Source organism: Gopherus evgoodei, chromosome 4, assembly GCF_007399415.2.
Source record: "Gopherus evgoodei ecotype Sinaloan lineage chromosome 4, rGopEvg1_v1.p, whole genome shotgun sequence".
Classification (NCBI taxonomy): Eukaryota; Metazoa; Chordata; order Testudines; family Testudinidae; genus Gopherus; species Gopherus evgoodei.
In genome coordinates this window covers 112,064,074-112,078,712 of record NC_044325.1, presented here as the reverse complement: position 1 = coordinate 112,078,712, position 14,639 = coordinate 112,064,074, and the positions used below count along the sequence as shown (strand labels likewise).

The 14,639-nt window shown below is 44.9% G+C and overlaps 1 protein-coding gene across 1 annotated transcript in view; it reads right to left on the bottom strand.

Moving 5' to 3' along the window:
* Nucleotides 1–918: 918 nt before the first annotated feature.
* TH (tyrosine hydroxylase) overlaps nucleotides 919–14,639 on the bottom strand; it is a 32,276-nt gene continuing 18,555 nt past the window's right edge. Inside the window, exons 6-13 of the mRNA XM_030562624.1 lie at nucleotides 13,612–13,662; nucleotides 12,089–12,234; nucleotides 10,654–10,789; nucleotides 10,452–10,521; nucleotides 8,931–8,987; nucleotides 7,331–7,426; nucleotides 7,021–7,154; nucleotides 919–2,919 (exon numbers count right to left, since the gene is read on the bottom strand). Coding sequence (XP_030418484.1) covers nucleotides 2,760–2,919; nucleotides 7,021–7,154; nucleotides 7,331–7,426; nucleotides 8,931–8,987; nucleotides 10,452–10,521; nucleotides 10,654–10,789; nucleotides 12,089–12,234; nucleotides 13,612–13,662 — 850 coding nt within the window. The 3' untranslated portion in view covers nucleotides 919–2,759. The remainder of the gene's footprint in view (nucleotides 2,920–7,020; nucleotides 7,155–7,330; nucleotides 7,427–8,930; nucleotides 8,988–10,451; nucleotides 10,522–10,653; nucleotides 10,790–12,088; nucleotides 12,235–13,611; nucleotides 13,663–14,639) is intronic.

The following is a 14,639-nucleotide window of genomic DNA, read 5'->3' as shown; positions in this document are numbered from 1 at the left end:
AGTCTGTTCATGGTCATCCCTAGATGATCCCTAAGTCATCTGCAAGGATTGAACCCTGGACTTCTGGATCTAAAGTAGAAGCCACTGATGTTTGAGCCAGAATACCAACCCCCTTAGTGCTGAGGCAGTAATAGACTCACAGACCTTTCCTGAGCTCATGCTAGTGTTCTAAAAATAGTTTTGTAGATGGCGTTTTGAAGTAATGGCTTGGGCTAGCTCTGGAAGCGGAGTGGGCTTCAGAGCCTGAGCTCCAGGGTAAACTGTAACTTCAAAATGCTGTCTGTCTATACAGCTATTTTTTTAGAGCAGTAGCACAAGCCCAAGTCTGCTGACCTGGATTGGGAGGCTTTCTGCCATTGGCTGTGTAGACATACCCCATGTGGTTTAGTCCCGTGAGATGGACAAAAAGGCACAGTGGCTAAGCTAGCACTCCTACCATTACTAACACCACTGGGTCTGAATTTGTGGTAGTAATAGTGGGGAATTTAAGAAGAGGAAAAGGATAGTGAAGGCAAGGCTGAAGCAAACTTCTGTTTGGTGTTACTAGTAAGAAAAAAGACATCTCCACTAATGCTACACGAGCAACTGTGCAATTAATAATACTTTGTGAAGGCAACAAATAAGCCTGTTCCCTAGGACACAATTGCTCCCTAAGTCAATGTTCTGTATAAGAGACAAGTTGGAGATCTTTTGCCTTATCAGATCCTTGTTATGTTTGTGTCCTGCCGGCAGACATGGGGCCTGGTCTCAGTTTGGAAATGAGAAAAGACACAGAAACCAAACCCAGGATGCTAGACCAGAAATATAATCTTTATTATTATTAATATGTGAGCAGCAGCATGACTCTGAACTGAAAAATAAATTGTTTTTCTTTACACAGACAGACAGACAGACAGATCCATCCACAGCAGCAGCAACAACAATGAGAGAACCATTCATCGAGGCATGATGAATATCAGTGAATAAACTAAAGGCTGAATCAGATGAAGGCTTTCTATCTTCTTCCTCTTCCCTGCCCCAGAACTCCTCGTCCCAGCATGCTTCATTTAAAGGAGAGTTAAAACAGTGACCAGTTGCTCATTCATTCTCCAGGTCATTTTTATACAAACTGCCTCCACATGTCATGAAGCCTGGGGAAATGGCACTGTAGCTTCCAGATCTGGGCCCACAGAGCACTTAGGAACATGCTTCACTTTAAGCACCTGAGTAATCTCATGGTGGGTGTTATCCAACACAACTGAAGTCAGTATAAAGATTACCACTGATGGGATTACCTAGGTGCTTAACATTAAGCACGTGCTTAAGTACTTTGCTGAATCAAAGACACTCCTGCTAAGGCACCTTCAACCCCTGGATGTTCTCCTTACCCAGCCTGCTTGCTTGCTGGGAGGGGAGAGAAATGGGACAATGGGGCTGCAGTAACTATATATATTTAGTTGTTTCCTATAGTTGAACAATGTAAAATAATTAAAATCCTCCCTTTTGGAATGAGCACCCTCACTGGTAGAATGAAGACTAGTGTAGCCTTTTGGGTTATTATCTCTCTGTAACTGAGCAGGCAGAGCATGGAGGCCCCCTCTGAGTAAGTCTGAGAATAGGCTAAATGGGTGATGCATAGTGTTTGCATTAAAACTCCTTAATGAGTCCCAATGGGACGTAGGAAAACAGAGCTCCACTGAAGGGTTGATTTCTCCTGTCCTCCTTCTAATTGTCTTTATCCTAGGGAAAATATATTTTAAGTATTTACAGCTTGGGCTAACATATTGATGCAGTTTTCCTTGGAGCTAGAAAAGGCTGTTTGCTACTAGCTGTGAGACTCCATTTTGGGTAGGATGGAAAGGGCTGATTGGCCAGATTCTATTAGGGGTGGGGCTAAGGATCTATAAAACTGGCTACTAGGCCCAAGAAGGTCACTCCACATTGGGAGTTCAGTCTACTCATAAGGCTGCTCCACTTCTGGAGTGATTAATATAGCTCAGGAGTTCACTTCCACCTGGGAGTCTGACAGCACTCACAAGCTCATTCCAACTTGGAAGTTTGGTGTGGCTCAAAAGCTTGTTCCAGCCTTTAAGTTTAGTTTAGCTCAGGGGCTTGTTTTAGCTTTTGGAGTTTACTCCAGCCCAGAGAGCCCAGCCCAGTTTCAGAAGTTTAATTTGGGTTAGGAGTTCAGCTCGAACTAGGACCTAGAGCTGGTAGGATTCACTTAGAAGCCTTTTTGCCCTCAAAGGGGATTTAATACAGGACAGTTACTTCTTCATGAAGCTGCTATTGGAATTTTTTTTTAATTAAATGAACATGTTTCCTGTGGGATTTTAAATGAAAAATCCCTTATGTCCACTATTTGTAATAGATTCCTGACTTCTTGTGCCCTTAATTCCATTAATTGCACTTGAGTCTATGACCCACAGCTCATGTATAATGACTATAGTGTGACACTGTATTGGGGACTGACCCAAAGCCCGTGGTAGGCAATAAGAAGACTTTCAGTGACTTCAGTAGGCTTTGGATCAGGCCCTTAACTCTTCCGTCTTCCATTCAAACTGGATCATCTCAAAATACAAACATCCGTCTTTAAATGACTGTGGAGATACAATGGTGGTGGGCAGCAGTACAAACCCTAAGAAAGAATGGGTTGAAGCTATTGCCCAGGACCTGGCTGAAAGCACAGTGGCAAAGTGCCAGAGCAGGGGCCATCTCTGTGATGGTGAAAGGAGGAAGCACCCAGTGGCAGAGGGGTGAGAAAAAACATGGTTTTCATATTAACTGATAATATTCAATGCATCAATTAAGGAGTGAAGCTCATCCCTCACATTCTCCAGAGAGTGGTGAATCTTCTGTGAGTTGTCCAGGAGCTCAATGCTGTGGGTGTATGGATCGTATTTCACTGAGAAGGGTCGCTTGATGCGAGCAGCGTAGCTTCTGTATGGAGAGGGTAGAAGCAAATGTAATGAGTAGAAAGGGGTTGTGAGTGGGTTGAAAATAATGGGGGGAACACGTATGCTGCCATGAAATATCTTCAAAGCACACTCTCTGTTTTCAATCACTTTCCATTTTAACATTTTATCAACTTCGAAAAAAAATCTGCGCTTTTCCCAACATCAAGTTTATCCCCAATGACAGTGGCAGAGATGTAGTCTCGATATATCCCTAGTGTATTTCCATGTATTGGAGGGATGAATTTGTTCCTGCACATTTCACTGAGCTAAGATAATTCTGAAAATAAGGGTTAAAATGTTGCCGTAAGTCAAATGTGAAAGTGAATTTCATCTGGGAGGATGTTTGTGTAGATGACAAAACATCATCCATTTTGGCATAGGGCAAAGTGACTAACATCCACACCCTCAAGGATATCTAACCAATTATTTTAATGGGAACTAGGTGTTTAAATACTTTTCAGGCATTAGGATGTTTGGAGACTGAGGGTTTGTGTACACGGGGAAGTTATGCTCGTAGAAGGCAGCATGTGAATTTAATCTGCTATACGTGTACCATCATAACCCCTTGTTTGGACACTCTCTTATTCCAGAATAAAAGGGTCTTTTTCCAGCCTAGTTTAGGTCACTTTGGAAGCAGTTTAAACTAAATAAGAAGAAAAAACACAATTCTTATTGCAGAATAAGAGTATCCTCATGACAAGCTATACCTGTGTAACTATAGTGATTTAGCTATAGCTGTATAATTAGACCAGTATAATGTCTCATGTAGAGAAGCCCTAAGTAAAACTTTCAAAAGCACCTTAGTAACTTTGGAACCAAAGTCCCATTGATTTTAATTGGGGTTTAGGCTCCGTAGGTACTTTTGAAAGTCTTGCCATAGTTTATAGCCTCTGCTCAGGAGTGGAATGGCAGGATCAGGTCAGGAGAGAGGTACATCTGGAAAGCTGGGAACCAAGAATGGACCATGGGGGAAGACAGGCTTTGTTCTCAGAGCTCTCTGGGCAAAGGGGATGTTTACACGGCTTCTTTGCACAGTGTCCAGCCTCAAGTCAGTACTTCACTCCCAATTAGTAACCCTGCACCTGACTCAGCATTAACCCATTGACTTCAGTTGTAGGTGTAAGCACTCAGCACCTCTCAAAAATCAGGACCACAGCCGTCAACCTTCTAAAACCCAAAATGTGGGATAAAGATCACAGGATACGTTAAAAAACAAAGGCCGAGATTGTCAGAACTGGGTGTCTGACATTAGGTTCCTATGACAATATTAAGCACCTAAATAAGTGACATGATTTTCCACTACTGAATGAATATGGACTTACAATCCTGACAGTAGACATTCATATGTGAAAACTGAAAAAAGCTTACAAAGATGGGGGAACAAGTTTGTTCTACTAAAGAGAGTATTTTTGATGAACCCCAGTTACATGAGTCATTGTTTCTGATGGCAATAATTGATACTAGTAAACAGGTAACAGCAGGTTCACGTGGATAGAGGTGGATAGGGGAATGACTGACTGGGATGATGATTACCCAAAGCATAAGAGAACTAGAATAACCAAAAGTGTTAAACAATATCCTGCACATTTCACCTTGCTGCCAATATTTGACAGATCTGTAATACCAGGTTCACCTGCATCCTTTACTGATAGTCTTTATAGTAGCAAGTAACATTTGTCTTTCCTTAGGTTCTGGCACCCTCTTGTGGTCTTTAAAATACCATTCACTTACATTTAAAATAGGGAAATGTACTATCTTCCAGACCTGGTTGAAAATTTTTCCACAAATCCATGTTTTCCAACAAGAAATATCTGCCTGAATCAGAACAGTGACTTGAACAGTCGCCCTCCCAGTGACTGCCATAATCATTAGGTTCTTGGTTACACTGGCATGGACGGGTCACTCGATCTATCTTTTTTTTTTTTTTTCACAAAAACTTTTCCCAAAAAAGTTCTAGTTTTGTTCCAATGTGGAACGCAACCATATGTCAACATTTTTCATGAAATGGAATTCTTGTTTTCTGGCCAGATGTATTACCTTCCTTTCTCTCCTAACTATGCCTCTATTGATCACTAAAAAACAAGGAGTCCGGAGGCACCTTAAAGACTAACAGATTTATTTAGGCATAAGATTTTGTGGGTAAAAAACACCTCACTTCTTCAGATGCATGGAGTGAAGAAGTGGGTTTTTTACCCATGAAAACTTTTATGTCCAAATAAATCTGTTAGTCTTTAAGGTGCCACCGAACTCCTTGTTGTTTTTGTGGATACAGACTAACACGGCTACCCCTGAAACTGTCTATTGATCACTGTTTTTCATTGTTACTTCGGATTAGAGTGAATTGCTCTTTGAATGGTGGCTCAAGAGATAAAAGAAGCTCTGACAGGGCACTGAAAGAGTTAACATTGTGACAGTGGTGGTCTTACTGGAACTGCAGTGGTCTTTTGCAAATTGGGACGGGAGGAATCCTGGGGGAAGGCATTAATAATTAGAAATGTGGGCCCTTTGAGGATCCATATCTCAGATGACCACGTGAGGTCCCTTCCAACCCTGATATTCTATATCTATATCTATCTATATCTTGCTTCTCTTGGAGCATAGGAACACAACATCCCCTCTGTAGGTAGCTTCATGGATAACTAAATAAGTGCCAGATTGTAAGCTCCTGGGGGCAAGGACTATCTTTTTGTTCAGCACCTACCACAATAGGGTCCTACTCCATAGCTGGTGGGATCCTCAACCAGACATGAGTCTGGTCTCTGCCATACTCTGCAATAACAGCATGGCTGGCAGATGTGCCATATCACCACACATTACCAGCTGGGGCTCCACTCTGTGACCTTTCTGATAGGAGTCCAGTAGTATAGATAGAAGTATCCATTCCTTTATCTCATTCAGTCTGCCAGCCAGCTCACTGCAATTGACAGGTCTAATGACTATGAACGATTAAGGGTTGGACGGTTGAGCATAGTGGCCTAATGCTTAGAGCAGAAGTTCACGAGTGAGAATTCCTGGGGGTTGATCTTGGCCCTGCTGTGTGAGCTTTGCAGAGTTGGTTTAACCTCATTGTGCCTTAGTTTCCCTATCTAAAAATTAGGCTAATATGCTTACCTGCCTGTAGGACCTTCTGAGGCCTAATTAACTATGGTTTCTAATACGCTTTGAGGTCATAAATGGGGACTTTCAACTGAAGTGCTGTATATACTCCTTCATAAGCCGATTTTTTTTTTTTAGTAAAAAAGGGAAGCATCAGAGAAGGGGTCGGCTTATGAATGGGTATAAAGATGGAGATGTGGGTCACAGCTCTTCCCCCAACAAAGGGGGCAAGGAGAGGCAGCATAGCCCGCAGAGCCAGAAGGGAAGAGGCAGAGCCAGAGTCTCTTCACTTCTGACCATGCTGCTCTTCCCCCAGCCTCCAAAGCAGCTGCAGCTCCAGGGCTGGCAGGCTGCGGCCATGCCACTCAGCCCAGCCCACCAGAGCAGGCTGTGGCCACGCCGTCCAACCCACCAGAACATGTTGCGGCCATACTGCCCAGCCTGCTGGAGCAGCCCCAGCCAGGCCAGAGACATCCTCCCCTGGCCCGCCCCAGCTAAGGTGGGAAGGGATGGGATGGGGAGAGTATGGGGGTCCTGGGCTGGGGTGGGATCATGTGGGGGTAGTCACAGGGGTTATTCCCCTGACCCCCAGTTTCTCCCCCTCTCCCCTAAAATTTCCCCACCAGTTGCTGTCCCAGCACGTCAGGATAAGCAGCTGGCGTGCTGAGACACTTTGTTTACTTTGGTTTACCTCCGTGACTGCAGACGCTAGAGGTAAACAAACCATCTCAGACTTTCAACAGCTTATCCTGATGGCCTGGGAGCCAAAGTTTGCCAACCCCTGAATTATCGGGTTAGCTTCTGAATGGGCTATAAAAAATTTCCTTTTTTATCCATCTTGCGGGGGGGTCGGCTTATAAACGAACTGGCTTATGATCGAGTATATATGGTACCAAGTGTTGTTTTGAATGGTGCAAGGAGGAATACAGACCATGATATAATTTACTGTGTGTATTTGCCCTGGTGGCATTTCCATTCTGGATCCTACCTGAGTTTGTCTTTGGCATCATTGAAGCTTTCGGATACAAAATACACTGGCTGGTAGTTCTGATCCTGGTAGGGCTGAACAGCAGCAGCATCTGGATCAAAGTTCCGGACCTCCGGCTCGTCCGACAAGGAGTGCTGAGGAAGGTATGAACAAAAGCCAATGCTTAAAGGAGGGGAAGGAAGTTTGTGTGCATGAGAGAGAGAAATGCAGAAAGTGGATTTGCTAAAGAAACTGCAGGTGTGCAGAGGGAAAAGGAGCCCTTTGCCACAATGCGTCTGAGCAGAGACAGACAAGGTAGGTTGAGACTTACTATTAGCTCCCCATAGGAGGAGAGGAGTCCAGCTCCATAAGCTTTGATTATTCCATTCTGTTTGCAGAGCCCAAACTCCACTGTAAACCAATAGAGCTGCGAAGGGAAGAGAAAAACAAGCAAGGAGTCACTCCTCCTCTTCTTCATTTTCCTTTCACCTCCCTGCAGACCGTTCAGATCAGAGAACAGCCTTCCCAGGGCTGTTAGATGGGCTTGAAAGGAACGAGAGAAGTCACTGGCCACAAACCCAGATCAGATCACTCATACACTTTGGAACAACTTGCGTCTCTGTAAACTATCTGCCTATACTGTGCCCATCACTGTCATATCTGACTTGCATTGACTAATTGAGACCTGCTCACAGGACCGGCGCTAGGGTTTGAGCGCCCTATGCGGACGGCAATTTCGGCGCCCCGCGTGCTGGTCCCGCGGCTCCGGTGGAGCTGCCGCAGTCGTGCCTGCGGGAGGTCCACCGGAGCCGCACGAGCAGCCGACCATCCGCAGGCACGACTGCGGCAGCTCCACCGGAGCTGCGGACCAGCGGACACTCCGCAGGCACCACTGCGGCAGCTCCACCAGAGCTGCCTGCTGCCCCCTCCAGAAAAACAGCGCCCACCAATTATTCTGGCGCCCTAGGCGATTGCCTAGGCTACCTAAATGGTAGCGTCGGCCCTGCCTGCTCAAGAATAAATCCCTCCTTAATAGCTGGTGATGAGCTGGCTCTTTCCTCTCTCCCCCCTTTGGAAGATCTAGGGGCATGGTGCCACCCTGTCTGATTTCACTGCTGGAGGGAGTGAGACAGACAGTGAGTTAGTAGTCTTACTGGGGTCCTCAATAGCATGGGGCTTGAAGCAGTTGCTTGCGTTGCAGGTGCTCACGGCCAGCTAGTCCCAATGTGGTTCATGCATCTCTCTGGATAATGTACTAAATAATCTGGTTATATCACTGAGTATTCAGCATCAACAAAATACCTTTGTGAATGGGCCTTGAAGCTGAACTTGGTTAGGCAGACTCAAAGATTCCTTTCAATGCTATGCTCAGAATCCCACATCTTTGACAGTATGATGCCAGATGATAAAGAAGTGTAAGTGCCATTGTCCATGAAACTTAATGTGTGGCCGGGTGAGCTTTGCTCGACCTTAGCCTTTTGTAATAGACTGTATTCCCAGCATGCATTTCAACAGACGCTGCAGCGCCCCATAACTAGGCACCATGTTTCACTGGTGGTATGTGATGCTCTGGAGAAGGCCACCTAAGAAGGGAACCAGAACGCTGTGTTCTCCACTCACATGCTCCAGTGGTGTAATGCAGCATGCTGTGTGGGAAACAAGCCAACCGAGTCTCCCTGGTGACACATCTGCTGATTGGATGGAGAGAATGTGAGGGGAGAGACAATGAAGACATTTGGAGACAGGACATTAGTGACTGATCTTAATGCATCTACTGAATCTGTATGTATGTAACTCAGGAAAAACTGCCCCATTTCCTAACTAAACCACATCCTCCTGAATCATCCCAGCCACTAATATCCAAGGAGGAGAAGGAGTTCACCAGTTCTGCTAGGGTAACAGGGATCCCTACAGAGTAAAGGAAAACTTACCGTTGAAAGTTTCTCAATCTCTTCCTCAGTGGCTCCCAACGATGCCAGTCCAATATCCTAGGAAGAGAAGGAAGAAGGTTAACATGTAAACATGGGTTGCACCCAGAGCCGTTTCAATCCAGTCAGTTTTGCTAGTGGGTTTGGCTTCTAGCCTGCTCAGACGTCACTCATTTTATGGACTTCTCACACCACCCCCTAGTTAGCAGCTCAGAAACCAGCAGCAAGGTGGCACTACGCTAATTCTGAGCTTAGCATGTAGCAGCTGCTTCAGTATCATTTCCTCTAGCACCTCATGCTAGGGAGGCTGAGAGTGCAGAGGGAAGAAGGATGATCTTGTAGTTAAATCACTGGGCTGAGATTCAGGAGATCTGGTTCTATTTCTTGGCTTGCCACAGACTCCTTGGGCAAATCACTTAATCTTTTGGTCCCTGTTCCCCCATCTGTAAAAGAGAGGTAATATTTCCTTTCTCTCTGTCTTGTCCATTCAGTCTGTAAATGGAAATGACCCCACACCTCACATTTATGGCCCTTGATGGCCTATCTCCACCTCCCTATCACCTCTCACTCAGTATCAAGATGTCAATTTCTGTCTCCAATCAGTAAATGTCAGCCTTTGTCACTCCTCTGTCACATTTTCAAACAAGGACCTTCATGCTTTCTTCCAAGCTGACCCTCCTGCTCAGGAAGAGCTCCCTATAAACATCCATAAAGCTGCCTCATTATTTTCCTTGAAATCTCTCTTTAGAATTTTCCTTTTCCATGACACCTACCAAAAATTTGAAAAAAGTTTTGCTACAGGTGCACTAAGAACACAGTCTATCTTGCTGATCAATACTGTCTCGTTGTTCCCTTGTACTCCCCCAGCTGTCTGTATCCTTCTGCCATATTTAGACTGTAACCTCTTTGGAGCAGGGACCCTCTTTTGTTTTATGCCAGTTGATATGCAAACACAGCAGGTCCTGGTACATGACATTAGTCATGTCAATAGTAATAAAAATACTACTACTAATAATGATGTAGGTGGCCAGTCACCCATCAGAAATGAACAAAGAGTAAAAAGCACTGCTCACAGTAGAGAGGGCACAAACAATCTGTGGGCTGACATACAGTCACACCATGTATTTGAAGAACAGTTACTAAGAATGACTACATGCATAAAATGCAAAGTTTGATCTGTGCATCATTTGGGGGGACGAACTAAATCCACTGGATAAATTGTTTGCTGTGCTTGATACTCTATCCAGCTCTAGTCCATGATCCGATAGCTACAATAACTCCTTCTAGGAATAAGCTCCCACACAGCTACTATTTCCATGCCATTCCCAACCATACTGCTGAGGAAAATTGGAAGTGAAGTAGCTCCCCTATAGCCAACATAACTACGCAGATTCCTAAGTAATCCCCCCTGATGGGATAAATTAGGATTGGAATTTGAGTTCTCAAACCATTCCCTACAATGGCTTCTGAGCATCAGGACCCATTGCTGGGCTTTCAGTGCAAGGAACAATCTGCCCTAATTACCTGGGAGAACTGTGCAAACGTCCTGTCGGCTAGCATCGGTACGTGCCCCAGAAGTTCGTGACAACAGTCCCTTCCATTGGAAGAAAAGAGGAAGGCTGGATTAGTCACTGCTAGAGGGTTGAATCACAAATTCTGGTTATACACTGTGGCAGGAGCAGTGTGAGGACAGAGAGGATTCTGCATTGTACCCGACAATACTCACGGCTCTGGGGAGTGCATGGGTGAGGATGCATGGCGGATGTACTGTGTGCACTGGAATACCCTGAAGGCCAAGCTGGATAGGAAGTCACGTGCAGACAGCAGACCAGCCACAGGTCGGAGCTGGAACCCAGTTCTCTCTGAAATAATCCAAACCACCACATATCTATAGGGCCCTACCAAATTCATGGCCATAAAAAACATGTCAAGGATTGTGAAATCTGGTCTCCCTCCGTGAAATCTGGTTTTTCTTGTGCTTTTACCCTATATTATACAGATTTCACGGGGGGAGACCAGCATTTCTCAAACTGGGGGTCCCAACCCAAAAGGGAGTTGCGGGGGTGTCACGAGGTTATTTGAGGAGGGTTGTGGTATTGCCACCCTTTGGCACTGCCTTCAGAGTTGGGTGGTGTGGAGAGCAACAACTGTTGGCTGGGCGCCCAACTCTGAAGGCAGCAGTGCAGAAGTAAGGGTAGCAATACCCCCCATAACCTTGTGACCCTCCCCCCACACATACACACACAACAATCCTTTTTGGGTCAGGATCCCCTACAATTACAATGCCATGAAATTTCAGATTTAAATAGCTGAAATCATGAAATTTACTATTTTTAAAATCCAATGACTGTGAAATGGACCATGAATTTGGTAGGGCCCTACTTATATAGTGAAAGTCCTTTGAGTTGAGTCTCAGAATGGGGTGTTCATTAGTCATGATAGTATTATCAGCACTTACAGCAAAAGCTATGGTATTGTAAGTGAATGTCTTCAGTTTTACCTTGGCAAACCTAGCATCTCTACTTGCAATAGGCAGCAAATTCCCTACAAGCCAAGAGGACACGGTGACTGGGCAAATGCTGAAATTCACCACTAGGTACAATGGGGTCTATACACAAATATTTCAGTGCTTGGGAGCTCCATCCCAGCCCACGCACCCTCCACACTAGCCCCTATATTCCTTGAGTCGATTCTCACTCCTGTGCTTGGAATACACATTCCCATCCTAGACCGTCCCCCCGTCCTCTCCCCAATCCTTCTTTGCACTTCTGACCTGGAAGTCCATATTTCAATGCACTAACTCCTGCCACCACCCTGAATTCTCAGACTGGGGCCCAGAATGCTCGCTGGCTCCCTCCCTTTCTCTGAAGTCACTCTCAGACTCCAGAGAGGCGTACACATTCTTGCATGAGCGCCCCCTCCCTGCCCACTTCCCTCCTGGAGCATGCTAGACCTCTCCCTTGTTTGTACTACCCTACAAATCAGTTCATGCTGTCGGCCCCTATAGCAAGCACTTCTTTACCCTAACCTCCAGTTCCCTCCTCCAGATTCACATTCTGCCTTGCAATGCACCCCAGCCATTCCATGGAGTCACATGCCTCCATGCTGATACTCATGACCCTGTGATCCCACTCCTGGCCCTGGAATGTGCCCACACCCACCTTTCAGGAAGCGGGAGACATCTTCCAGTTGAGGAATGTTGTTCTCGCTGTAGCCGCAGAATCTCTCTAGCAGGTGAAAGGCCTCCAGGTGCTCTTTGCAGGCATGAGATGGGTACAGACTCTTCAGTGTGGTGTAAACCTCCCTCCTTCAGAGTGACAGATGGGAGAGAAGGGGTGAATTCAGGATCTAGCCCTGCTGGCCTCTGTTTCTCCTCTCATCAGAGCAGACAACACCCGGTAAGCATCCTGCTGGAGTTCCTCTCCCTGTTTTTGTTTTTGTTTTTGTTTTTAACCATTGATTTTCTATCTGTTTACACACACATGCTCGAACACATGTGCACATGCACACTCTCCACCCAAATGCTTCCTGCTGACTCTGAGAGTGGAGAATTCAGAGGCCACCTTCACAGGGACATTTCCTGTATCTGGCGATAACTAACTCAAAGCCAAGGTGTATCAAGAGAGTTCATTCTAACTGGGAACAAAAATCCAGTCCCAGTGGCTTTATCTTTTAAAAAAATTACAGTAGTGAGAGATAATTGAGAGACAGCAGATGGATAATGCCAAGATATACATCAGCAGCTCCCCTGATAAGTCATCTTCTCATTAGTGGTCCTACCCACCACAGGTAAGTTTACACAGCAAACAGAAACCTGCAGGTGTGAGTCTCAGAGCTCAGGTCTACAGAGTCAGGCTCATGGTGCTCATGCTAGGGTGCTAAAAACAGCACTGTAGACATCATGGCTCGGGCTGGAGCTCAGGATCTGAAGCCCGACCCTGTCCCTAGGCTTGGAGGCTTGCTGCTGTGGGTTTTAAAACAGTTTAGACGTACTATAAGGAGAGCTTCTTGAGACAATAAGAAGTGGAACTGTAATGGACTTTAGATTAGAGAGGAGGAGCAGCAGAAATTGATTTATGGTACTAAAAGGTCTTGGCTGTGCCTTACACCTTGTTAGGTGACTGAGCAGTTAACAAGTAGATTGGCAGTACTGGGTCAGATTTCCTCACATGCTGCACCTCCTTCTCTGAGTTATGAACATTAGCATCATCTGACATTCTTGTTTTTTAGGGATGGGCCTCCTGGACCCTCCCGCTTAGAATTCCCTTAGCTCTCAAAGAGAATGAGGAGTACTTGTGGCACCTTAGAGACTAAAATTTGTTAGTCTCTAAGGTGCCACAAGTACTCCTCATTCTTTTTGCTGATACAGACTAGCGCGGCTACCCCTCTGAAAGTTAGCACCCAAGAAATTCCTTGCAAACAGTCAGAGCTCTTTACAGAGAGGCAATTAGGCAACATCTACGCCTTTGTGATATATTTTTTTAAGACACTGCACCACAACCATTCTGTTCTCAACTTCCAGTATTGGCCCCAGTATAATAAACCCACTACTGTTTTCTGATTTCTCTATTTGCCCAAGGCACACTCCCCCACAGCTCAATGGGACAAAATCTTTTATTTCTTTCATGGTTCCTAATTCAGCAGGATGGAATCCAAAAGGATTTTGCATTAAATCAACACTCACCATGTAGCTATCTCATCTGCCCTGTACTCCACTCTAGGGATTGGCTCCCCGCTGCAAGGCAAACTTGGGGTTAGGAACAACAGGAGATGGGAAAACACAATAACAACATGCTATGTACTCTGGGGCCCCAACTTTAAGAAAGCTCCCCCACCTTTTAAGAAGAGAGCATTAAGTTTACGATGCACAATATCCTCACAGTATAATATGGATTGGACAACTTTAAACCTAACACGTGGCTAGCATATGCGGCACAGGGTTAGCACAGGTCTAGTAGGAAACATATGGGTCATAAGTAGAGTTGGGCCAAATTTTTTGATCAAAACTTTTTTGGCCAAAAATGCAGATTCAGTGACACCAAAACTTTTAGTGTATTTCTGTCAAGATTGCTCAGTTGTTTGGGTCAAAATGAAAGCTAAAAAAATTCTAGAAAAATGGAAACTTTGTTTCAAAGGTTCCTTTCATTTTATTCATAGTTTTTTGTAATATATTAAAAATGCTCGAAATCAAAACAAAAGGTTTTATGGTGTGCCCAACAAAACAATGTTTTACAAATATTTTGATTCACTGAACTCGTCAAAAAAACCCTTCATTTTTGTTCCAGAATTTATTTTTTTCTTCAATTTTTCAGACTTGCCAGGGAAAACTGAAAACGCTATTAGTTGTCCCACTCTGGTCATGAGGCTAATTAGAGACACAGCTAGTATATGAAGCTAGGGCTAGCATGGGTCTAACTGGAGACATGGGGCTTAGAACTGAACATAGGGTTAGGAGGGCTTTAAACTAGCAGCTACTGGGGTGAGTGTTAAAGAATCAAACCCTGCACATATGCTCAAAATATGTAACTGAGACTCAGCGTAGCTTGAAGGTAAAGAATCAGGGCATCAAGGGCCGTAAGGAGCAGCAATTCTTCTATTGCCTGTACACCAATACTAGAAAGCTGGGAAATAAACAGGAGGAATTAGAAATGCTCATTTTATAGAAAAAAATTGATGACTGGTGTTACTGAAACCTGGTGGGAGGAGTCACAT